Source organism: Xyrauchen texanus, chromosome 11, assembly GCF_025860055.1.
Source record: "Xyrauchen texanus isolate HMW12.3.18 chromosome 11, RBS_HiC_50CHRs, whole genome shotgun sequence".
In the NCBI taxonomy this organism is placed as follows: Eukaryota; Metazoa; Chordata; class Actinopteri; order Cypriniformes; family Catostomidae; genus Xyrauchen; species Xyrauchen texanus.
The window spans coordinates 10,183,948-10,211,408 of record NC_068286.1 but is presented as its reverse complement, the minus strand read 5'-3'; the positions used below and the strand labels follow the sequence as shown (position 1 = coordinate 10,211,408).

General features: G+C 36.8%; 1 protein-coding gene across 1 annotated transcript; it reads right to left on the bottom strand.

The window, feature by feature from the left end:
- On the bottom strand, positions 1–25,633 carry LOC127651644 (pyridoxal kinase-like). Its single transcript, XM_052137584.1, has 11 exons — positions 25,266–25,633; positions 24,277–24,331; positions 17,896–18,000; positions 9,439–9,522; positions 6,592–6,626; positions 6,323–6,408; positions 6,040–6,085; positions 5,608–5,719; positions 5,228–5,364; positions 3,604–3,670; positions 1–2,008 (listed from the first exon to the last, which is right to left on the bottom strand). Exons 1-11 carry the CDS (start codon positions 25,344–25,346, stop codon positions 1,896–1,898), a joined length of 921 nt encoding a protein of 306 aa, XP_051993544.1. The 5' UTR covers positions 25,347–25,633; the 3' UTR covers positions 1–1,895.
- Positions 25,634–27,461: the final 1,828 nt, after the last annotated feature.

Below are 27,461 nucleotides of genomic sequence, written 5' to 3'. Positions count from 1 at the left end.
ATACACAATTTGAACCTTAAATTCTCATTACCCCAATGCAAAAAACCTTATTACTGTACTACCAAACAAGCAAAAACCTGACAACGCAATAAACCCGAATTTTCACGAGATCACTGTATTATTCTCTGCTCTTCAATAATGAGAATTTCTCAATGAAGTCACAATGCAAATAAAATCTTAAATTAATATTCCAGATTTAATACAAGTTAAACTCAATCGACAGCATTTGTGGCATTATGTTGATTACCACAAAAAATATTTTCAAACTGTCCCTCCTTTTCTTTAAAAAAGCTAAAAAAAAAGAAAAGAAAAGCAGGGCCGAAATAAAGTTTTGTGGTAATCAACATTATGCCACAAATGCTGTCGATTGAGCCCGGAATATTCCTTTAATGGTCCTAAAATTGGCTTCATTTTCTTTTTGACTTTGGAAGGAAATGTGATGTGTTGTCGTGAGATTCACCCAGAATGAATCGGGAGTGACCACACAAATACAACAAAAAAAATTATCAGATTGAACAAATGGGAAAAAAAGTACATAAAAATTGACTCTTGGAAGAGCATTATTTAGGACAAAAGTCCAGAAAAATAAAATAATAACCATGTTGAGAACAAAAAAAAGGAGGAAAAGAAGAAGCTGATTGTAAAGTAAAAAGGCTGAATCTCCTTGTGAAATGAATAAAGGAGAACAAATATAATAAATTATAACTCATCTGCCTTTTATTTTCTCTCACAGCTTTGTAACCATAAACCAATATGTTCTCCAACACAGAGAGATAATTTGGTGCAGGTCACCAGACTACCATATACACAGCTATTTTTGTCAAGGCATTTTTAAGAAGTTCCCCAGTAACTGACTTCATACAAGTCTTTTCTTGCAAGATATGAAAATACTGTCAAATCAAAAGTTAAAACTACTTTTATAAGTCTTTTCTGCCTGTACAAACAAGTAGATTATCGATGCAAATACAATCAGTTCAAAGGAAATGAGATGACCATGTTAACAATTACACTGACGAACAAAAATGAAATGCTTAAGTTCCATATAAATGCTCAATGTAAAATGAAATCAATGGAAAGAGAATTAAATCATAAGCATAAGCAAGGCCTACAAATTATTACAGTACATCTTCTCACTAAAAAACATCAAAGTCACAAATACAGCAGCGCATGTCTTCAATAAAATCTCCCTTTTGTGGGAGAAAATAGTCACACAACAATAAAATACACAGATTTCAGACACTGTTGGACTCTTTTACACAAATTAGTGCTTTGGGTCAATAATACACACTCAACACTGTACTTGCTTATTTTTAAGTTTGGCTTTTCAACATATTTTTCAAAGTAGGTCCAGGTCTCTCATACTGAACATCTTGATTTTTGTGTTAAAAAAGCTCAACAGTCCTTGCTCCTCTCACTCAAAATACTGAAAGTAGATGCAAGCGTTATACTCTTATAGATGCCAATAATTTGTTTCATTGGTCCTAACTAGAACAACGGCAGTTTCGGTACATAACTGACCTGGTGTGGAAATGTCAGTGACTGGGCTTTATGTGCAGGATGAACAGAAGATCTTGAGGAGCTTCGGGAGAGAGGAGAGAGAGAGAGAGAGAGAGAGAGAGAGAGAAATGGTAATAATGGACAAATGAGTGAATGAGAAAGGGTGGTGATCTCTCCCATTCATTTCTCCCCTTTTCTTTTTTCTCTGTGTTATAATTGCTTTCGCCCTCTGGCTTGTTTGGCTGTACCCTGCTGAATCTCTTGAAATGGAACTGTTGTGCTCTGGCTGAGATTCTAAGGCAATGTCACATTACATATCCAAATGTACAACATCTATACATTGTGCAGTTGTGAGTGGAGGGTGATGTGTGGATAAGATGTGGAGTGTGGCGGCAGCTCTATAGAACAGTGGCCTTCATCACTATGGCTGGATCCTCTATGTCCGCTTTACTCTGTACCATTCGTAACTCCAGCTGGGCCGGGCTGGGTCTTCTACCAGGGCCTGCCATCTCTGAGAGTAAGAGAATGAGAGAGAGAGAGAGAGAGAGAGAGAGAGAGAGAGAGAGAGAGAGAGAGAGAGAGCAAGAGAAGAACATTATACAATGAAATACAAGTTACTACTGATCATATTCATTCTGATAATCATGTATTACTCGGTATTACATATACACCCATACAGCAGCCCCAACAAATATTTCGACACATAAATCACACTTAAAATGTATTAATTACATTGCATTACATAATTTTTTTTTTTTTTTAAATACCAAAGTGGCATCTGCAAAAAAATTATTTTAGAGCTTTCTCAGAACTAATTTCCCTTTTCTGAGTCAATTTTGCAATGACTTTTAACTAACTGGTATCAGTGTTTTTAATGAATGTACGATGTCAGTTTACCTCAAATTCAAACAGTTGTCAGAGAAACCAAACTATTATCAAATATTTTGGCTGCCGTCGGCAATTTTTTACACCCAAAATTAAAAGTTCACCTTACCCATCCATTTCCAGTGGAGTAATTGCAAAATATTGGTCTCATTTTACAGAAAACCCCACTAATAAAAAAAAAATTCCATTAATTCATAAATTATATTGTATGTTTAAAATCTTAAGATGAACATACAATTTTTATCTCGTCATTGAAATCCTGGCTGTGTTTGCTCTATGTCGCAGCCAAAAGTGTAGTTCATTCCACTAGATGGCAGGAAGTTCTCGGGAAAATACATTTTCCTCCATCACCTTCCATCACACTATACAGATATGAAATGTAGGTGGCGCTCTAACGCAGCTGAGCCCTCACCATGTGTTTAGCTAGACCATTCAGTCTATGTTGTGATCCCACGCACCTGTATTTCGTACAATATCTTGGCCTCTGAGCGGACTAGTAGCTTGTCTTTATGTCATTGAAAATCTGAGATTCTCAACTTAAGGATGCTGTATAATCGTTCATCAATTTGTGAGAAAAAATTTTGTATATCATGCATTTCTGCTGGACTGCCTATTTTGTTTTGTACACCCAAGACATTCCATTGGATTATTTACCATGCAAGCTCACAGACAAGAAGAAATTGTCTTGTTTTGAAAAAAGATACCTAAGGTAAGAGCTGATACAGAGTTTGTGGTTACTTGAGGATTACATAGGCAGCGATCGTAGGAAACATGGGATGTTTGTCTTTATTGTCTTACAGAGATAATTTTTCTTTTTGGGAATCTTTCGATAATCATTCGAACCGGTGGTGTTCCAGCATATATATAACTTGTATATTTTAATGCTAAATATTCATATTTCTACGTCATTACCACAGCGTGGCGCTCATTTGCGTTGCAGAGGTTTTTAGATCTTATCCTGTTATTTTATGAAACAAATACAAACGTGACAGTGTTCTGAAATAATTAAGCATAAACTTATTACAAACACCCTGCCCCATCAGTTTAAGGGGTTGAGTGTCTAAATCCTTTTATGGGCCACTGTATATGTAAATTCAGGTAAATTGGAACACTTTTCGACTTAAAGATGACTTTCAAAAAGTGGTGTAATTTACCCAAATCCAACCTACATAAAAAAGCATAAAAACACACACACAATACAGCTTTTAGCTGATGCGTTACCATGGGCATAAGAGATAGTCCTCTGGATTACATGGTGCATAACAGAGAAAGTCTTCTCACATGCCGTCTGAAACAACAAGGAAACAAAGGGAGGAAGATATAAAGAGCTAACAGTTCACGTTAAAACCAGATTAAACTGGGAAAAAATTAAGTGCAATTAAAATGTGTGCTGCTCAACTTTTTGAAAGATGGCTTTACAACAGTTGTGAAGGGCAACATCTCTTTGGCAAAGAACCTACTTCATCTGTGCATTCTCTACTGGTCGGGTATTTAATTGTCCGGGAAAATACATCATATGTGTAAATAAATTTGTTTTTCTTCTCTCCTTCACGATTTATGTATATATATCTTGCAATATCCAATTACATCGGCAACCCCTGGGCTGAGAGATCAGTGAATATTCTTGCTTTTGTGATTTTGCATTGAAAATGAAATTAATATATTTAAAAAAATAAAAACATAAATCAAACACATTTTTAAATTCAAATTGCACTACAAATGAAACGAAAAAGCAATTAAAAGAATTAAGTGATAAAAGAATAATATATATATATATATATATACATATACATACATCTATATACACCTTTCCATTTACTGTCGGGCAAGAATCCGTCTTAACATCATGGCTTTATGATATTAATTTGATAATAATTAAAGCCCAATAATAATAACAATTTAATACATTAAAGGAAAAATTAGTCAAATATCGTTTTGACATCGTCAAAGGCATCAGCTATTGGCGATCACCCTGATCATTGTCGATCCTCGAGATCATCGTCTATCGGCACAACCCTAGTCTGCATACAGAAGCAAACCAAGCTAAGCACAGTCTTAGAGTAGTGTATGACTAGATTTCAAAGTTTGTAGACAAACATTGTGGATGGCTTTTAAAAAGCCAACGTTTAATGTAAGTTTAAAAACGTGGGGTTTTACAGATAGATAGTTGCTAGCATGTAGCTAGGCATAGCTAGCATGTTTTAGTATGTAGCTAGGCATTGCTAGAATGGTGCTAACATGATTTAGCATGTAGCTAGGCATAGCTAACATGTTTTAATTATTAGCTAGGAATTGATAGAATGGTGCAAACATGATTTATCATGTAGCTAGGCATTGATAGCATGTTGCTAAAACATTTTAGCATGTAGCTAGACGTTGCTAGCATGTTTTAGTATGTAGCTAGACGTTGCTAGTATGTTGTTAGGTATTGCAAGCATATTTTAGCACCTTGCTAGGTGTTTCTAGCATGTTTTAGCACTTTGATAGAAAAGAGTGATGGAGTGATAAATAGATTTTGTTTTTTGAAAGTTGGGAGTTTGAAAAGTCTTATCTTATCTGAGCATTCCGTCAATGTAAGTAAATGGGATTTTTCTGTTTTTTGATCGCCTGCTGTGTGGAAACTGTAAGCCCGATTAATTAGAAAAGACAAATCAAGTCTTAAGTCAACAGTCTTAAGGTCTGTGAAAAATTTGGTGCATGTGGCTTGAAAGCTCTAAGACAAGTTAGTTTAAAGTTTTGGTCTCAGAACATGCAAAAAATCAGACTGATCTTCCAAGTCTCTGACTAATATTATGCCATATAAGAATGCATTTATGCCATAATGATGATGCAATGTATGGTGCACCTTCAAGTCTGTTGGGTAATGATGAGTCCATGCCAGCAGCATAGCAGCAAATAGATCACCGGTCCCCACAAACACAGCATCCACTTTCGGTACCTCTATTCGTATCCGCTGGGTTGTCCTTGTACCGTCTGGCATCACTAAAATAATATGTACACATGCACAGAATAAATAATAATTTTATTTCTGTTCAGACTTTTGGAATTTAGTGTCAACAGAGGCGGTTCAAATAAGGACTCTTTATACAGCTTATCTGTCAATTTTACATGCAGTGATATTATCTTCTACTCTATAGCAATTTGACAGCTTTGCAATTTATATTTTTTCTTTTTAAAGTCATGACAAAGCAATTTTGAGTTCACAGGAAGCACACACACACTTACAAATGCGCTGACTGCCAAGAGACACCAGGAATCTGTCTCCGAGTCGAGAGGGCAGATCAGAGCTGGTGATGACCACAGTGTCTGGACCCATTTTATGAAGCAGGTCCATCACCTGAACACACACACACACACAGAGACCTTCACTGAAACCAGTTAACATAACCAGCAGCATATGCCTGAGTTTGCTTGAAATAGCTTTGTGATAATGTTTGTGCTTTAGTGTCTCAAAATTTTCAATAGTTCTATGAAATCTAAAGAACCTGAAAGGGTTCAAAAGCACATCAAAACTAAATTATAGCAAAAGCCTAAGGAAATCGAATGGGTTTTGCAGTTGCATCCAATACTGTTGATTGTTTTCTTGTTGCCCTACTTTTTTTGTAAGCAGACATTATGCAAAGGGAGTTTCCTGTGTTTTTGTATACCAAAACTCACCTGGACAGCATCTTTCTCTGTGCTGATTTTCTTCCCAGTCAATAACCTGAAATAATGAATTTGTACAGACTTTGAAGACACGACTCTGCACCAGTGTGATTTGAGCAGCAGGGAGTGACTTAACATGTGCATGACCAGCAGATGGCACTAAGCAACCACTGTATTATCAGCAATCTTACTGCAACAGTGACGGGATACAGGTTTGACATTTGCAGCAAAGAAACATCCAAATCGCACACTCAAGAAACACACACAAAGTAGCAGAGTGGATGTATCTACTCACTCAGCCTCAAATTGGTTTGGTGTGATAATATCAGCCACTGGTACCACTTTATTCTTGTACACGGGATGTAGATTCTGAGGAACATACTGCAAAGAAGATGACATATGAAAAGAGATGGATAACTGTGCTATGGAATATGAATGTCATCTTGTAGCAAATTCTAAATCCTGTGTAATGAGCTTGTCTATTTTGCAAATATGTCATCATGAAATGCTTTGAGACTGAGGGAAAGAGATAAAAAGGAGTACAAAGTTATCAGGAAAGCTCACCATTGAACCATGGTCACCTAGGACAGGGTCACAAACTTGAAAGAAAAACAGACAGAAACAGGTTATACTTTACAAGAAGGTTAATGAGTTATCGTGCCTACTGCCTACTGATACTTTCTGTGCTGTTATGCTGCATGTTTCTTACTCTTAAATACTATTTTTTAAGACATTATACATGTTGATGATATAGTATCTTGTCATGTACAGGACAAGAGTCAAAATATTGGTCACACTTGACTGAAATGTTTTTCATGCCCTAAAGACTTTAAAGGGATAGTTCACCCAAAAATTAAAATTCTCTCATCACTTGCTCACCCTCATGTCATCCCAGATGTGTATGACTTTCTGTCTTCAGCAGAAAACATTCTGGAGAAATATCAGCTCTGTAGTTCCATACAATACAAGTGAATGGTGGCCTGAGATTTGAAGCTCGAAAAATAACATAAAGGCAGCATAAAGTAATCCTTTTGATTCCAGTGGCTTAATCTATGTCTTCTGAAGTGATATGATAGGTTTGGGTGAGAAAAAGTTAAATATTTACAGTTAAAGCCAGAGGTTGACATACACTTAGGTTGAAGCCATTAAAACTCATTATTTTAACCACTCCACAGATTTCATATTAGCAAACTATATTTTTGGCAAGTTGTTTAGGACATCTACTTTGTGCACGAGTAATTTTTCCAACGATTGTTTACAGACAGATTGTTTCACTTTTTATTGCCTATCACAATGTCAGACGTTTACATACACCAAGTTAACTGTGCCTTGCCACATGTCAAGCCTTTAGACAATTAGCTAATTAGATTCTGACTGGAGGTTTACTGAATTGGATGTGTACTTGTGGATGTATTTTAAGGCCTACCTTCAAACTCCGTGCCTCTTTGCTTGACATAATGGAAAATAAAAAGAAATCAGCCAAGACCTCAGAAAACAAAATTGTGGACCTCCACAAATTTGGTTCATCCTTGGGAGTGATTTCCAAATGCCTGAATGTACCACGTTCATCTGTACAAACAATAGTATGCAATTTTAAACACCATATCGTTCAGGAAGTAGGCTCATTCTGTCTCATAGAGATAAATGTAGTTTGGTTCGAAAAGTGCAAATCAATCCCAGAACAACAGCAAAGGACCTTGCGAAGGTGCTGGAGGAAACAGTTATACAAGTATCTATATCCACAGTAAAACAAGTCCTATATCGACATAAACTGAAAGGCTGCTCAGCAAGGAAAAAGCCACTGCTCCAAAACTGCCATAAAAAAACAGAATACAGTTTGCATGGGGAGTGCACATGGGGACAAAGATCTTACTTTTTGGGCAAATGTCCTCTGGTCTGATGAAACAAAAATGTATCTGTTTGGCCATAATGATCAATGTTATGTTTGGAGGGTAAAGGGTGAGGCTTGCAAGCCAAAGAACACCATCCCATCTGTGAAGCATTGGGTGGCAGCATCATGTTGTGGGTGTGCTTTGCTGCAGAAGGGACTGGTGTACTTCACAAAATAGATGACATCATGAGGAAGGAAAATTATGTGGATATATTGAAGCGAAATCTCAATGCATCAGCCATGAAATTAAAGCTTGGTCGCAAATGGGTCTTCCAAATGGACAATGACCCCAAGCATACCTCCAAAATTGTGGTAAAATGGCTTAAGGAAAACATAGTCAAGGTATTGGAGTGGCCATCACAAAGCCCTGACCTCAATCCGATAGCAGAACTTACAAAGCATGTGCGAGAAAGGAGGCCTACAAATCTGACTCAGTTAAACCAGTTCTGTCTGGAGTAATGGGAAAAAATTCCAGCAACTTATTGTGAGAAGCTTGTGGAAAAAAAAACAAACAAAAAAAAACACAAGAATGTGGAAGAGAAGGGGGGCTGGTTAGCACAGCCAGTAAAGACACTGACTACCACCCCTGGAGTCACAAGTTAGATCCCGGGGCATGCTGAGCGACTCCAGCCAGGTCTCCTAAGCAACCAAATTGGTCTGGTTGCTAGGGAGTGTAGAGTCACATGGGGTAACCTCCTCGTGGTCGCTATAATGTGGTTCTCGCTCTCGGTGTGGTGCGTGGTGAGTTGTGTGTGGATGCTGCGGAGAATAGCGTGAAGCCTCCACATGCGCTACGTCTCTACGGTAACGAGCTCAACAAAACATGTGATAAGTTGCACGGATTGATGGTCTCAGACGCAGAGGCAACTGAGATTCGTCCTCCGCCACCCGGATTGAGGTGACTCACTACAGCACCATGAGGATTTAGAGCGCATTGGGAATTGGGCATTCCAAATTGGGGAGAAAGGGGGAGAAAATAATTTTAAAAAGACTGTGGAAGTAAAAGTGGAGATTTTAGTAAAAAAGGATTCTCACCCACACCTATCATATTGCTTCAAAAGATCTGGATTGAATTCGTACAGTTTTTTTTATGCTGCCTTTATGTGCTTTTTGGAGTGTCCCATTTCGGGCCACCATTCACTTGCATTATATGAAACTAAGAGCTAAACTATTCATTTAAAGTCTTAATTTGTGCTCAGCAGAAAAAAGAAAGTTATACACATTATGTATCAATCACTTTGCAAAACCCAGATTTGAATTTATGAAGCTGAATGCCCAGTGTAAAGAGCTGTAGTGTAAAGGGTGGCCACTTTGAAGAAGCCAAAATATAAGACTGTTTTGCTGTGTTTGTTTGGTCATTACATCATTTTTATACTTTCATATGTGTTATATACATAGTTAAGATGACTTCACTATTTTTCTAAAATGTGGAAAACAGTACTAATAAAGAATGTGTAGGCGTGCCCAAACTTTTAACTGATATTGTATTTCATCTTAAAAGGAGAGAAAGTGAGACTTACCATATACAAGGTTGGGATTGGCCCTTTTAAGCTCTTGTATAATATCAACTACCATCTCCAGAAATGATGTATCTCTAGTATAACCTACAGCGACAGGAAAAGGAGAAGCTTATATTAACACATTTGTTTTCCAACCAAAAACGTACTCTTGTTCTGAAAGGCTTTGACTTTTAAATATATGGATCTGGATTATTTCCAGGGCTAATTAAAAAAGCTCTTTTTGCTAAAAGATGTACAACAAAAACACAGACCACCATACTAATATAGTAATACTCAGCATTAATGCAAAGGTCATTGTCAAGACAGAGTGCCATTTGTGCCCAAAAATGTTGTTTCATTTGAAAAGGTTACTGCTGAACTTTCAAGAATGGACACTTTTTCTAGTTTGGGAAGCGGAAGAAACACATAGCAGGGTAACATTTTACAACTGTGAATAGGATGCACAGCAAATACTATTTGTATGTTCCCATTAGGTCGGTAGTCAGTCAGTCAGAAGAAAAAAATATGTCAAATTTATTGTCATTCCCTCGGCAGCTGTATTAGGAACCCAATCGCAGCAGTGGTAACTACATTTTATAAGGCATTTGATAGATTTATGGTTCTAAATTACACAGAAATGACCGTCATTAATTTAACAATCCCAGTTTTATACCTCTTAAAGATTTCCGTTCCTTGTCCATAGTATCAGGGTGATTTTTGGGTGAACTGTCCCTTTAAAAATAGGATGATTCTGTATTTAACCGGACGATTCCTTACCATACCGTGAGCAAATTTACACTATAGACAAAAGTCCTGTTAAAATCATGGTAAAAAACTAGCATCTGTGGTTGTCAGAGATTCACCGTAAAAAATCCATTAACCACGTTTCAGGCTTTAATTTCAGGATGTAATTTTATTGCCTGTTTATTTTACGGTACATTACCGTTGTTTATATTATTAAATGATAAACTTGATATATTAACCTTCTGAAAATGTACAAATCTACTTTTCACTTTATAAGGTATTGTATTCGAATCCAGGGTGTGCTGTGACTCCAGCCAGGTCTCCTAAGCAACCAAATTGGCCCAGTTGCTAAGGAAGGTAAAAATCACGTGGGGTAACCTCCTCATGGTTGCGATTAGTGGTTCTCGCTCTCAATGGGGCACGTGGTAAGTTGTGTGTGGATCGCGGAGTGTAGCATGAGCCTCCACATGCTACGAGTCTCTGCGGCGTAATCCAAAACGAGCCACGTGATAAGATGCGCGGATTGACTGTCTCAGAAGCGGAGGTAACTGAGACTTGTCCTCCGCCAACCAGTTTGAGGCGAATAACCACGCCACCACAAGGTCCTAGTAAGTAGTGGGAATTGGGCATTCCAAAATTGTGGAGAAAAGGGGATAAAAAAACAAAACAACTATTAGCATAAAATACAATGAAATATAATGGGTCACGCAGGGAATTCAGGGAACACCTGATTATTGTTTTTTACTGTAAATGTAACAATAATATGTTCATGTGAAAAGTACATGTACTCTCTTTTTAAACATTGTATACATTTTTACCATTAATAAATAGGGGAAAATCTAAATACATTTTTACATCCAATTATCATTTAATTTGACCGTAAAACTACATTTATTGTCTTTTTAAATGTATTCTATTTTTTAACGTATGTATATTGTAAGGTAATAAGTCAAGTCAAGTCATTTTTATTTTTATAGCACTTTTCACAACAATCGTTTCAAAGCAGCTTTACAGAAAATCATGCATTAACAGAAAATAAATATAGTATAAAAAAAATAACTAAATAATAATTGTATTTATAACCCCAGTGAGCAAGCTGAAGGCGACTGTGGCAAGGAACACAAAACTCAATAAGATGTTGGTTAATGGAGAAAAATAACCAGACTCAACCAGAAAAAGAAACCAGACTCACTGTGGGCGCCAGCTCCCCTCTGGCTAACATCATGAATATAATGCCAATATTAGTTATTTATGTGCAGTGCAGGTCATGGTTTAAAATTAGTAAAATAAGTAAGCGTTAAGGGCCAGTGTTTAACAAATATTTTGTATGAACTGTAAGCTTGATGAGTAACGTCTTTGAAGTCCATCCTGGATTCGCTATAGAAGTTCACATAGATGCTACCGTTAACCAAATAACAGTCTTCTACCATTAAAATTACCGAAATTGTTTACAGTGTAGTAAAAAAAATTAGATTAGTGGTCAATAAAAGTTTTTAGTTTTTTCGAAGTATCAATAGTTATTTATGGTTACTAACCCTTCAAGCACTTCTGTATTTCAAACCTATCACATAAAGTTCAGCATTCATATACTTGAAATATGAACAGATAACGGAGTCCACTCAGCTTTAGTGTGCTTGTAACAGAGTTTAACTTTTGAGCCTCATGAGGTTATTATCTGGTGAAATAATGATAAAGACCGCAAGGAACAACTTGCTTCTGTTAAAATCATGTGGTCTAAAAGTTATGTGTGCCTCAATTATGCTGTCAGAAAGATCAAGCATTACATTTAAAAGGGGGTCCCTAGTAAAGTAAGGAACAAAGACAAATTCTGATATTCAATTCACTGTTTTATTATTTTGCATTACACACTAAACTGAGTCAAATCTATAATATGACTAGGTTCAGTAGTATCCTAGTAAATATCCTTTCAATTGTATCTTCTTGTGTACAAAAGCACAAATGACACTGTTTCCTGAGAATGACCCACAAAAGTTAGCAAAGTCAGCTGACTGAGTTTAGTTTAATAAAAAGACTCAAAACATCTTGATTATAATGATATATCATTTACATTTATCACATCATACAGTGAAGCTATTGCATACAAGCTAAAATTTGAATCATTTATAGACATTTACACTAAAACAAATGTCATTGGTTGAATGTCAGGCTGAAAAGTGAGAGAGTGAGACCCATCACTCTATAGTATGGCAGAACTGCACTCTATAGTATGGCAGAATGGACAATATTTTCCTTTATCGGTTGGAAAAGTATTACAGCAACACAAAGCACTACAACTTAGATTAATTGCTTCAGCATGTAATCTTCTCACTTTGTATAAAAAGCATTAAAAACCTGTTTATTAACAGGCCCAGAACTTGCAATTAGTTTTAAACACACCAAAACTGTGCACTGTATCAAAGTCAGTGACAAAAAAATACAAATATCCAGTTATAGTATCTGAGGTGTAAGCATTTCCTTGGAGATCCCCAGAAGTTCAGGGGTCACTCTGCAGCTGTTGGCCATGTGGCTGCTCAGTCTCTATGGTCAGGAAAATAAATGCTACACATGAGCTCTACATTTCCGACTCATCTGACCCACACTGCCTTTCATGATATCATGTTTCACAAACAAAATCGCACTGTGACAATATAAGCCACTAGGAATTGAGGTATGCAGCAAGATTGCAAAATCAGTTAAAAGATTTCACACTAAACTGCCACTGAATATTGAGCAAACTGAATAAAACAATGCAGCCAATCATGGTCACTTGATAAAGTATGTTGATTTATATGGTTTAAATGGACAATGATTTACTCCATTGGGCAGGGTGATGGCGAACAAGGCAGTCACATAGAGAATCACACCATGAAGCAGAAACAGCCTTCCAAAATGCAGTTTTGTTTCATTGAGGTGCAAATAAAAACAGTATTTAAAATAAAAATCCAGGTATCGGATCGGTGTGTGTCCCTAAATAAAGCAAGGTCATTGAAAAAAAAACCAATTAGGCTGTTCCTGGTACTTAAAGCAATACCAATTGACCTCCAACAACAACGGAGGCCAGAGTTGTCTGACATGTGCTCCAAACAGTGTCTGTCCACTGGTCTAGTCTAGTGACTCTAGTGGTGGAAAGCTTATATATACACTATTTTTCCAGTCTCTACTTTAAATAAAATTAACCCTCACCTTCCCAAAGTTAATTAAAATGAAAATAAATAAATCAGTAATCCAATACATAGGACAGATAACAAAATGCAGGGGTCTCGAGACGCCTTTCTAAGGGCGCATGGACATATACTAAGCTTCAAACTAGTGTCTAGTTTGAAGCTTAGTATATGCATTTATATACATCATTGAGATCCCAGAGTCCGTATTTGCACTCCATCAAGCTGTGTTTGAACGCAAGAATGTGTTCTCGTCTTATTTTATCTGCTGTCGGTGAGTGTCGTTTGTTCTCTGTATAACCGTGTTGCCCAAACAGCTGAAGTTTTGCTTACTGCCCCCTGGAGAAAACAGGTGGTACTTCAAGCTTGAATTGCTCAGATGGAAGGAATATTCCTTATCACGGTCTGGGGACATGATTGCATGCGTTATTTTTTTTTAACACATTATTTTTTATATAATTAATTGCACTGAATTAACATGTTAAACAGGACAAGATGACTAACAAAATTTTGATTTTGAATTGATTTCCCATAATATGGTGACAAGAAGAGGGAAATTGCCGAATGAATATTCTTGTTGGCAGGAATGTGAGATGTGAGCTGGCAAAGAAACCATCGCAGGCCTGAATAGCTGAATCAGTTGGGAAAAGATGACAAATAATTTCTGTGTATGTGTAAAACAGACCATGCAGAAGAGGTAAGAAACATTACAAAAGGCAAACATAAACTACAGCCAATAGCCGCAAACCTGTAGCGGAAGTAGCTTTGCCCTGCGGTGATGTTGTTTCTGATTCTTGTGAAATTGGCCTATTTCCACACGCAAAAAACATGAGAAAGAGAGAGAGTTTCGCTAACACTCTTTATTTCCATTCATTTCAACATGTAAATAGAAAAATGTGTTTAGTCGCATGAAGCACTAGGAAGAATTTGTATGAATTTGCCATCAACCCTGTGCCTCATTTACTTTTTGTTGCTCTTGCGAAATAGACGAATAGCATCAATAACATTTTGCACCTTAAAAACTTAAAATAATTTTGAGTAACTTTCGTTTCATTTTTAGAAATTAATATTTTGCAGGAGTCCCATGAGTCATTTCTTTCTCCGGCACCCCATGCATACATTAAGGCCCAAACTCTACATATGTACGTGAACGCAGATGCATCTTGCTATGCAAGCTCAAATTCACGCGTCGTTGTGAAATGTGTCAGAGCGCTGTTCAACGCAAGTACACGCTGTTTTCTCAGCATTGCCACAAGGAGCGCTACAGCAGATTTTCTTTTTTTCACTCAACATCTGCCATGGCAGAGCAGCAGTTTGAGGAGAGTCTTGCCGAACAATTTAGATAATACAAACATAATTTTCTGTTTCTTTTTAGCAAATACAAAGCACATACTCCTCAACTGCCGACATAATGGCTGCACCACATCCGGTTTTGTGGCGCCTAAAAACTCTTTCGCCATCTTGTGGTCCGAGGTTTGAACGCGCACAAAATGTATGTACAACAGCACTTCGCATTGGCAAAGTGCTCACGTCTGCGTACTTGCGTGAAGTATAATTGGGCCATAGTGTCTTCGCACCCGCACTCATCAATCAAAACTTGTCCCGCACTGAACTGTTGCGCCGGGTCCAAGGGAGTGCAGGCCTGTAGTGTGAATGGCCCATAAAAACAGTCCATACAACTAATGCTCTATATTTCAAGTGTTCAGAAGCAATACGTAGACGCCGGAAAATTCTGCTGACTTTTTTCACATTCTCTGCGCTGATTTAAGGGAAAATCTGCAGAATTCTGCATAATGTATTTAAACGTGTTAAAATGTGTTAAACAGAGCTGAAAGATCCATGCTCTTATTGGTACCTGAAATTTTTTTCAAATTAGCCAAAATATTTAATAAACAAAGATGCAAGAGGTGGAGAATGTTTAAAAATTGTGAATAACTGACACTGCAGCTTTGAGGAAATCTGCATAATTTTCTGCGATGTTCTGCGCATGTAGATTGTGTGAGGAACAGCCCAGAATTTAAGTCGTAATTCACTAATCATCTTTTTCCCTATGCCGTTAGCTCTCAAATTTGTAAATGTAAATGGGAATGTAAACTTGCTTACATTCAAATATGCTACATTAAGTTGGGAAACAAGCAAGCGCCACTGCCATGTGGAATCACTGATGTAAACCTTGACAAGTCTTGATGGGCCAAATCTGAATATGTGCACAAGGCATATGGACTGCATTTATTCTGCTTTCATTGTATCGATTAAGCAGAGTGAACATACTTAAAAATATTTCCTTGTGTGTTCCAATGAGCTAAACTAATTGTTTCTTTTTAAAAAGACAAATGTATATGTGAAATATCCCTCTATTAGGTTGCATTTATAAAATTTGGACTTTGTGCCCCCCCACACACACCCCTTCCTTTCTTACTCTCCTCAGAAGGTGATGAAAAAGGAGAATTCATGCACCAGAGATTTCTCGCCACCTAACACACTCAACAGAGCACAACATCTCTGTCTACTGTGCTAGGAACATGTGTCCTCTATCTTCTCCTAGTGCTGAACAGGAGTGTCGTGAGAGAGCAAGAGATCTGTTCACGGTCTCTCTGCTTCTTACCCCAGACAACACAAGACAAACCTACTAGACTCACAGGACAAAGAATCAATCAGTCTGGACCAATATGGCCTTTAAGCTGTGCACGTACAGCTTAAACAATGCCACACACTTCAGATGTTGCGCTAGTGCAGACAGACAAAATATATGTGCAGGAAGCAGACACAAATAAGTGTGGGGCAAATAAAACTGAGATTTCTTGAATCAGAGCTAAATGAATGGGCAGTAATTCAACTGGAGTCCACGTCCATTGATTTTCAGTATAGAACTGATGATGACTGACAACTTGCGAGGAAATACGCAGTGCTGATTAATTTGCGAGATAAGGACAACATCCTAGAATTTCTCAGTATTTGTTATGTCCAAAAACAAGCCTAGATATTGATAAATGAATGATAGCCTATTTTTTATGTGGAGGTATATTTCTGGTTTTAACATGATTTGTACTGCAGTCCTTTTTTTGTTGGACAAGACAAGACAAAACATAGCTTTATACCATGTGACCACATTTGGTTTTTGACAACTGAAAATGTGTAGCATTGAAAATATACAAATGGAGTCACATTGAGAGCCCCATATCTCTGGGATTTTACCATATTGGATCTTGAAAATAAAGATACACCCAGTAAAGTTTGTCCAAAGCCAAAATCTAAAAGGATATTGAGATACTTCTGGAGTTATAGTCCCCCTATAAATCTACAGGAACCCCCTCAACAGGGGACCAAAATCTAATTATAATGACAGACACCACCATTTGGTAAGCATGTTGAATTATCTGGGTATTTAAGGAAAGGCGACACATTGCTCAGGGTTCTCTGTAGTCAGAGGAGCCCACACAGTTTACTGTGTGTAATTTATATCAGGCGATTGCAATTCGAATTTCTTATGTTTTGATAAAATGTCTAACTTTGACTTATCACTGTCTAATTGGAATTGATGAATTGATTGTTACCTGATCAATAAATTGTCAACATTTGATTTGATTCTGACTGACTCTGACATTGTGTTTCCCAAACAGATTAAACTATTCGTATGTTACCGCAAGTCTGCGTCAGATTAGTGACGACTAATATTTGGCATCGATTCAAGTGTACTTGGTTTGCAAAGACAAAAAGGGAATTTCCGTTTAGAACAGCAAACGCTGCTTGACCAATCTAAATTCGGGTGTGCCTTACCTCTGTTTTAATTTGATGTTTCTCCAGATAAGTCTACGTGGGAAACCACGCATGGCCAATCCAAAGCTATTACAAGAGAAGTTATGTTGGTCAACTTACATTTGTAATAGTGGCCCTGACCTCTACTGAAGAAAACGTTAAGTTACATTCAAGTGTATGCAATTCCATGGGGCTATACTGAAGTATCTTTGATTGTGTGAACTTGAACGTGACCGATCTCAGGTATATAGCAATTACCTCTGTTTGATGATCCAATACTGGCCGCTTGTGATCGTGAGACCCGCGGTGTACAGAAAACACGCGAGGACCTCAAAGCAACATAGTTTCTTAATCTAAATGGGTAAAGTATAATTTTAATTTTAATTTTAAAGTTAAAAGAATAATCAAACGTTTGCTCACTTTTAATGATGCTCAGATATCATTAAAACCCTTTTTCATTTATGGAGTCAGATGAAATAATGAGGTAATACATAAGAGAAAATGTATTTCATTTAATATTGTTGTGTTGCGTAACAAGAAAGACAGTAACGCGCAGAGACCTTCACCCGTATTATTGGAGACCGCCATTGGACCGATAAACGGGCTTACAGAATGACCCCAAAAAGAGAAATTCACTGTTCTGCATTAGATGCATATTCAAAGTAGTTACATAATGCAATCAATTTGAATAGATTTGTATTTTTGGAATGAAGACACAATATAAGCTCAATGCATGATGCAAGTATGCAAATAATATCTACAGCAGTGTGCCAGTGTCAGACATATTTAAAAATGCTGCGTTGGTGTTAGTACTCACCTGTTAGAACATAGTCATAGTGGTTGACATTGTTCAGTTTGATCCCTTCATAGAGGACGTGGAGCTCATCTGCAGTCAATTCCTGTCCTTTCCAGTGTGAGTACCCTAGATAATGACAGATCAAGTGTCAAACACACAGTCAGACTCAGCAACAGTAGAAATCAAATCCAGAGGTCAAGTACAGAGAGTGACCGCTGATAAGTCCTTAGATAGTAAGATAGTGATGTATTATCACTGGCTATGAGTATAAGTATGCAGATCTCTTCTGGAGATCTCTGGCCATTGTCACACTTAAACACACATGCCTGCTTGTCTGTCTGCCCTCGCATCTATGAGTACATGGACAGAAGCCCCACTGTTTCGTCAGAGGCCATTACATTTGCAACAGGTGCTGTGATGTCACAATTCAGGTGAGTCACCAAGCTAGTCACACAGTGTTTTTTGTTTCTAATAAACAGAACAGAGGAAAGCCTGAGCTAGATGAAAAAAGTATGCATCATTGTGGCATTGATGTGAGTGTTTGAGTGATCTGGGGAGGAAGATGGCTGCAAAGGGAAATCTTTGTGATAAGACCGGCATCTGTCGTCATCATTTTCTACTGCCGCAATTCTGCAATGCCTCTCTGCAGGACACACACGCGACACACACACACACACACACACACACACACACACACACACACACACACTCAAACCTCTAATCCAAATAATTTCTCCCACACATATTATGCAGATACTCTATTTCACACCAAATAAAGATCAGGGAAAGCACTAATAAATTGTATACACACACAGACAAAACTCCTGCAACCATCTGTAAATGAATCACCAAGGACAAACAAAGTCATAGAGAGTGTTTGGAGATCATCAATAGGCAAAAAGTACATTTAGTTCCCACTTTTATTACCAGGATACTAATTAACAAAAAAGTGCTAAAAATAATAATGACTATGTACCATTCAGGGCTTAATGATAAGGATAGCCACCTAACCTAGGGACATTGTTTTGTGTGACAGGGCGAGTTTTGGGCCACTTGAAGGAATTGTCACTTGCTCTATCGAGCCTGTGCTGCGTCGTTACTAAAATCTTACGTTTGCTGATTGTATTTTCAAGCCTCTAATGAAATTATGCTATTTATTGAACATTGTTGTTTCGAATTCTGCTGATTTAAACTTAGCACCACGGTAACATTATCTTACTGTTACACATTGATGAGGTTTTGTTGAAATTGCGAGACTGACTTATGATAGTCTTGGAAGCATCAGTAAAAATGGGTAAAAAAATGTAAACCAGTAAGTAATGTTTAACTTCGTCTGCCAATGTTTTCCAGCAAAAGTGTGAATGTGAATAAAGCTTTTATATTAAAGGTGTATAATTTACAGCTATGGTTGCAAATTAAAAACCCTCAAACACGACAAATAAAAGTCAAAAAAAAAGTAAGACTTTTGTTATTTTGGCCAGCTAAAAAATTATCACATCTTGCATGTTTTCATTAAATAAAATACTTTAAGGGCTGGTAAATTTAAAGCGTCAATTTCTGCAATTAATAGTTGACTGTTTGACAAGTAAAATAAAAACATTCATGCAGTATCAGTTTTTTCCCCTTTTTTTTTTGGAGTGATTTTCTCCCCAATTTGGAATGCCCAATTCCCAATGCACTCTAAGTCCTCGTGGTGGCGTAGTGACTCACCTCAATCTGGGTGGTGGAGGACAAATCTCAGTTGCCTCCGCATCTGAGACCGTCAACCCGCGTATCTTATCATGTGGCTTGTTGAGCGCATTACCACGGAGACATAGTACGTGTGGAGGCTTCACGCCATCCACCGCTGCATCCCCGCACAACTCACAACACGCCCCTCCGAGAGCGAACCAAATTATAGTGACCATGAGGAGGTTACCCCATGTGACTCTACCCTCTCTAACAACTGGGCCAATTTGGTTGCTTAGGATTTTTCACTTCTTGAAACTTCACTGTTTTTCCCACCTCCTGTGGCTAAATATATAGATTTCCAGGAGGTACACGCTCGACCTCAACTGCACATTCTAGCAAAGAAACTGATTGTCTGGAGCAGTGCATGATTATTTATAATCTGCGACACATGTCCCAGACATAATAAACATGGTAGCGGATTTATTGTACGGAGACTGGAGACTTCACCCGCAAGTGGTGAGCCAGGTGTGGGAGAGATAAGGGCAAGCAGCGTACCTATTACCATTGCCCAAATACGCTCACTCACTGTTATCTGAACCAGTGACAAAAGCGAAAACACGTGATAGAGACCCAGAGTGTGCGAGAAAGAGACTAAAAGGATGTGGCCGTTCAGCAAGCTGCAGCCAGGTAAACTTGTACAGACTGAACTGCACCCAGAGAAAATATTAGTTTTGAGATTTTAAACTTCAGCAAATTATACTTCAGCATTCAATTTGTTTTATATCTGTATGTACGGTATAATGTATAATAATGCCTTGGCAAAGTTTTATCTTGGCAATAAAGCTTGATATGAATTTAATCTGCCCTATCATATAAGTTAGTGATCCTATTATTTAAAAAGTCCACAGTTAAATGCCAGAAGATTTTGCCCAACTTTTAATTAAAGCATGTCAAATGGTTTTATGGCATGTACTGGACAGTATATACTTGTATTATATTATGCCAGTAAATGTTTTTTTAGAAACAAAAATGATTACCAAATGAATATACCATTGTATTAACCTGGTGCTCACAGGTAAATAGTACATGTCCAAAAAACATGGAAATACCATTTCATTTTTTTGTGTGTTTTCATGTAGGCTAAGTGTTTTGATACTCTTTGGTGATAAAATGTATAGAATAACTGATGCAGACTCAGTCTTTATGTCATTTTTAAAAGAGATCTTTTAAGTCTTCTTGAATAAATGTATTCTGCTCTTGTAAACAAATGTTGTCAAGTGTTTGTCAAGACACAATAAGGCATGGTTTATTAGGGCTGTCTATTTAACACGTTAATTTAATGTGATTAGTGATGTAAAAAAAAGAATGCATTAAGACAATTAACCAAATCAACAATGTTGATTTTTAGTACCACTAAAAATGAATATTTCTACCATCTGAAAAATTCTAGCATGAAGTAGTAAAGGGGCATTAAGCAAAACCAGTGGAATTGCCCCATACAAAACATCAGCTTGCACACCCAAATTAAATTCGTTTTTTGATGCTTAACAAAAGGGGTGTAAAATGCACCAATATGATGCTTAGACGTAAATAATTTGTGAAATTTGTTAATCGATTGTAATGACTTTATTACCCAGTGTGTTACAGAGGTGTCAGATTAAACGCATGTTCTTGGATCAGGCGAGAAGCGCAAGGCTAATGAAATACATGCACACTTTAAATTTAAGTTTATGCAACCAAGTTTGGCTGTCATAATTAAAAGCTGTGTGCATACATATGAGCAAAATAAGTTAATTGTTGTACTTTTTTGTTCCACAATTACAATATACTGTATTGTGCATATTATGGAATATATGGAGAATACACTTGGAATGGTAGGCTACTGTAAAGTGCCTTTCCTTGTGATCATTATTTGTTCATAATGTGTTACAGGAGTACACCATTAAATTGTTGTTGATGTAAATTTTGTGATCCTGTTTAATTTTTATATAAAAAATATAGGTGACATTTTGGTTCCATAATTGTTCCCCTTAGATAATATGCAAATCTATTATGCATATAGAACGGTCTACAGTACATATAGTCTGTTCTCCGTTTGTTAGTTTGCATCTTATTCGTGTTGGCTCAATAATTAATGTAATATTAGTTGCCTAATATTTTTCTGTTTAAATTTGCAGTAAAAAAAAAAAAAACATGTACTCCCTTAATGCTAATGTTCAGAAAAGATAAAGTCTTCTTACTACTGTGCATTCCTCTGTTCTACACAGTTCATTGTGCATTTATTTCAAAAGCAAAATTACGTTTTTGAGCCAGTGAATGTAAAACCTGATGTATTTTAGTTTCTGTATAGTGCAAATTGCCCCGCCATTTACATTTTTATCTTCAGCATATTTTGAAAAAAAATATTGAATCATTTGAAAAATGATTTAATTCAATTTTATGATATATACTGTATAAAGCCTAATATTTTTGATATATTAACAGGCGAACCAAAACAATTGATAAAAGTGTCATTAATTTGCATAGTAAAGTCATTATAAAAAAAGAGCTAAAAATAAATGTATGTAATGTTTGTTCACTTTATTATATATTTTTGTATCTACTATTTGTCAAACCAATTACAATATCTTTTTAAATTGATACATCCTAACACTTCTCACAATGCATAGCTTGAACTGTAACTAAATTAATGCATACTACCAAACTAAGTGATCTACCCTTCATTGGTACAAATATCAAAGGTCACGAGTGTTTTAAAACTTTAAATCTCCTCAACACTGACAGTCTGGTGGAAAATTCTAGAAATAACACACTCAAAGATACAACCTTGCATATATATATACACCAATCTGGCACAATCCTGACTTTGAGTCCAATAAATTAACTCTTTATGTTAGCAAGTGGGAACAAATTAACACACCTCCACCATCTCATCCATGATAAGAAATGTATTTCTTTCGAAGCTCTATCATCCAAATTTGGAATCCCAAATGGAAATTGTATTCTACATTTACAAATAAAAACACTATCAAAAACAAAATAAATATCGCCCACAACACCCTTCAATCATCTAAATTTGTCATACAAATGACTTTTTCAGACTCTAAACAAATATTATCCAAATTATTAACTAATGTTAACTAATACAACTTTTGATTTAAAAAATGTATTAGTACATGTTGAAATTACCATTAATTAAGATTAATAACTGCTTAATCATTATTGTTTATTGTTAACAAATGGAACCTTATTGTAAAGTGTTACCAGTAAATGCAATATGTAATAACACTTTAATAAAGCATCTGTTCATGAAGTCCTCCTCTCTTCTACTGAAACTACTTAAATGAATAGTTCACCCAAAAATGAAACTCTTCTTAACTCACCCTCGTGCCATCCCAGATGTGTATGACTTTCTTTCCTTTGCTAAACACAAACAACATTTTTAAGAAGAATATCTCAGCTCTGTAGGTCCATATAATGCAAGTGAATGGTGATCAAAATTCAAAAAGCACATAAAGGCAGCATCAAAGTAATCCACATGACCCCAATGCTTAAATCCATATCTTCAGAAGCAATATGAAAAGTATGGTTGAGTAACATAAATATCCACTTTCACTTTCTTCTTCATGTCTTTGACAATTTGCATTCTTTGTGCATATCGCCACCTACTGGGCAGGTAAGTGAATTTATAGTAAAAAAAAGGACTAAAAATTGTATCTGTTTCTCACCCACACATATCATATCACTTATGGAGACATTAATTAAACCACTGGAGTTTTATGGATTGCTTTTATGTCTTCATGTATTTTTGGGAGCTTCAAAATGTTGGTACCCATTCACTTGCACTCTAAGGACCTACAGAGCTGAAAAACTGTATTTTTCCCACAGTCTCCTTTTCAAAAGGTTACGAAATAAAAGAAGAGTTAATAACGTTCTTTTTAAAGTGACAGTACTCTGCGCAAAGGGGTGGGTGAAATAACAATAGTCATGTTGCCAGATCTCGCAAGAGAATCAAGCGACCTGGAAAAACAAGCCCAAAATAACCCACTTGCCTCACCAAAATAAGCTAAATAAATACATTTCCTGTGTGGTGGATTTATCGGCATACAAATCATTACAAGCAGTTAATTAACAGTTAAGTATAATTTTATTTACAGATCGGCTTTGGAGTCAAAACCCGGCAGCATCAAATCTGTATTAATGCATCATACTGTATCTAACACAGTAATGCAGTGAAGACTTGGAAACAACTGAGAAATTTTCTTTTTACCTCTAATAATGTTTTCCTTGTACCTGGATTAGCAATGCATGTATATGTAGTAAATATACATGGTTGTTAAAAAGGTCTTCATTCAGAGAACGCAACATGCACAATGGGCGAAAAGGCAAAGAATTGTGTGAAGCAGCAGTTTCCATCAGGATCAAAGAACATGTCTCATTTTTTGGGGAAACATGAAGTGGTATAGTTCCAAAAATGTATTGTGACAAACCCTTTGGCCTTCAGTTTCATGAACAACCTGAACAAAATTAACCGGTTATAACAGGTTACCCGCATTTAAAAATACAGTTTTCACTCTGGAACAATTGAAAATCATTCGTTTTTCTGTTACATTCTGCAAAGAATGTTGTTCGTTTTCGTTCCTTGAACCATTTTTAGTTCCTAATTCCTTTAAACCTTTATGTCTTTCTGAAATCTGTCAGTAGAAAGTTAGTTTGGTCAGTACAGCCTACCTGTGTGGTTGGAGAATTGAACAGAGTTGATCGAGTCCACTTCAAACCCCATAACCTGAAAAAGAAACACATTACTTATTTGAAAGCAGTTCATTCAGAATGTAGCACATGCATAGAAGCTTTTGAATCAGAAATGCAACAACCACTGTGGTCTGTGGTATAAACAATGACACAGTTTACATCATGTAATCTAATTCTAAATCATTCTCCCATTGAATCACGTTGGCTCAAAGTTTAAACACTGAATGTTCCATTTAGAACATGGACTGTTGCATCATTAAGGAAAGATGAAAATCATGCACGAGCGCGCGTTTTTGGCAAGGCTGGAAGAACCTTTAAAAAGAAAAAAAAGAAAAAATATGTCACGATTTTGCTGGAATTGAGTCCCCCCAGCTGTGACGTCAATCTCGAAACGTAAGAAGACAGCTCGAACATGCAGAAGGGCTCGCAATGCTCCTGCAGACAGCATGACAGCTGGAGCCATTCAGAAGTGAATTAGCCTATTTGATAGTTTTGGACACTGCACGATCCCTCATGCCAAATTATCTTTACGGAAATCGAGCTTCAACGATATCCGAATCATTTCAGGAGATGATTAACGGCATTGTAATAATGGTCTCACCACAAACGGTTGTGCCAATTCAGCCCGCTGCCAGCCACTGGTGTTATGATAATAAACGCTTTATTTCCAAACCAGAGGAAGTTTTTATATGGCCATCACTTAGCCAATTTACTATATGTTGAAGCATTGAATTGAGTCTCGTGCAACATTGAAACAAGCATACAGTGGACAGTTCTATTGCTATCATACGTATCTACAAACAAACTGCACGTAAATTGCATGCATGTCACAAGCCATCAAACCAGAGGATTTTGACCATGTGACCTTTCTTTTACCCAGCTGCATGCTGTCATGCTTCTTTAACATAATTAAATGAGTGCACTATCAGTGCCCGCGGTCTCGAGCCTTCAATAAACGATGCTCTCACCTGTAACGGGAAGGATGCCGATTTATTCCCCACGTATCCTCTCACAACATGACTCTGAATCGACAGCACTCGGCACTCCATGTCACGCGCAGTTAAAGTTGTTTTAAACGCTCCAGAATGTCACGCGATCGAGGAGCTCGAGGGCAGCGCGAGGAGCAGCGACGAACCTGAGCGATATGTTTCTTCTCTACTCTTTTTTTATTTATTTATTTTATTTTTATTCAAATTGGGTTCCGTGAAGGCAAGTTCAGTTGATAGAAATGAAGGACATGCACACTGGAGACTCTCATTGGCGAGCGCAAGTACTCAGGCATCCTGAGGGGGCACCTAAAATTCATTGACATCACGACGGTCGTGCAGCGCGCGCTTATGTTTTTGCTTTTTTTTCTGGAAGCGAAGGCTATATTTATCCTGCATTTCAGGTAGTAACGAGGGACCGAATAAAAAGTGCTGATTTCAATAGGACTCTTGCACATAAACCATAGCAAAACCATAAAAAATCCGGGTTTCTCTCTCTTTGGGAAATTATGAGCATTGGATATTTTGTGTTTGGATTGCAGAAAATTTATTTATTAACGTTCTTTTGGGCTTTATAGCACGAACAATGCTGTTTGTGGTCCCCTTAATAAATACCATATTCCACAGCGATTTATTAGCGCAAAAAATGTAAGCTAAATCAAGGGTTTGTAGTATTGCGGAAGTGGGGTCCTTCTACGTACAGACGCGCTCTGAAAAAATCCAATCATTACCGCGGTCAGCAGTGACGTCAGGCCGTGAACGGGTGATGTTTGACGTCACCAGTGTCGATACTGTCATGTCCATACATCCAATAAACTCTCTGAACAGTTAATTCTGTCTATTGAAATTTAATTCTTTTGCTAATTTTAAATCTTAGTTGTTGTCATTTTTTATTTATTTTTTTTACATGTAATTTAAATTTCAAAGTAGATCATAACGATGCTGACTCATATTCTTAATCCTCAATAATTCTTATTAATTAGCTTAGGTTTATTGGAGGAAAAAAACAAAAACAAGAAAAAACTTTTTTCATCAACTGAAGCTAAAATATTCTGACTCATATGCACAGCCTCAGGTTGGGATTCAACTATTTTTGGAAAGGTGGGCAGTTAGCTTTGGGCTTCAGAAACAGTTCATCTTGTTATCTTTGTTCTTTAGCCTATGTACCTGACTGTAAAGTCTAAAACTGAAGAGGTCAGAGCAGTTTGTATAACTCCACGCCTTCCCGAAGCATATATACTACAATACCAATGTTTGGAATAATGTACAGATTTTGCTGTTTCAGAAGGAATTTGGTAATTTAATTCACCAAAGTGGTATTCAACTGATCAAAGTATAGTCAGGACATTACTGATGTAAAAAACAGCACTATCACTATTTAAAAAAATGTCATTTTTGATAAATTCTAGACAGGCCTCATTTCCAACAGCCATCACTCCAACTCCTCATCCTTGAGTAATCCTGCTAAATTGCTAATTTGGTACTAGAAAATCACTTGCCATTATATCAAACACAGTTGAAAGCTATTTGGTTCATTAAATGAAGCTTAACATTGTCTTTGTGTTTGTTTTTGAGTTGCCACAGTATGCAACAGACTGGCATGTCTTAGGGTCAATGTTAGGTCAAAAATGGCAACAACAAAAAAAGAAACAGCTTTCTCTAGAAACTCGTCAGTCAATCATTGTTTTGAGGAATGAAAGCTATACAAGCTTTTTATTGAAATTGCCAAAAAAACTGAAGATTTCATGCAAAGGTTTACACTACAGTCTTCAAAAACAAGGACAACTGGCTCTAACAAGGACAGAAATACTGTAGATGTGGAAGACCAGATGTGCAACTAAACAAGAGGATAAGTATATCAGAGTCTCTAGTTTGAGAAATAGACGCCTCACATGTCCTCAGCTGACAGCTTCATTGAATTCTACCCGCTCAACACCAGTTTCATGTACAACAGTAAAGAGAAGACTCAGGGGATCTTGTGGGAAGAATTGCAAAGACAAAGACACTTCTGAAACAGAAAAACAAAAAGAAAAGGTTACACAGACATTGGACAACAGATAATTGGAAAAGAGTGTTATGGATCTTAATCCTAATCCATAACCAGACATTTTGTATTTTTAGTAGAAAAACATAAGAATTTGAGTGTTAGAATGTTTTTTAGAATAAACCTGTCAGAAT

Excerpts from the sequence above, each read along its gene's own strand:
- LOC127651644 (XM_052137584.1), bottom strand. The coding sequence starts at position 25,346 with ATGGAGTGCCGAGTGCTGTCGATTCAGAGTCATGTTGTGAGAGGATAC. Across the intron at positions 6,627-9,438 it reads CAATCCCAACCTTGTATATG|TTTGTGACCCTGTCCTAGGT; the intron begins GTAAGTCTCACT and ends TTTTCTTTCAAG. Across the intron at positions 3,671-5,227 it reads ATTACCCAACAGACTTGAAG|ACGGCATGTGAGAAGACTTT; the intron begins GTGCACCATACA and ends TTGTTGTTTCAG.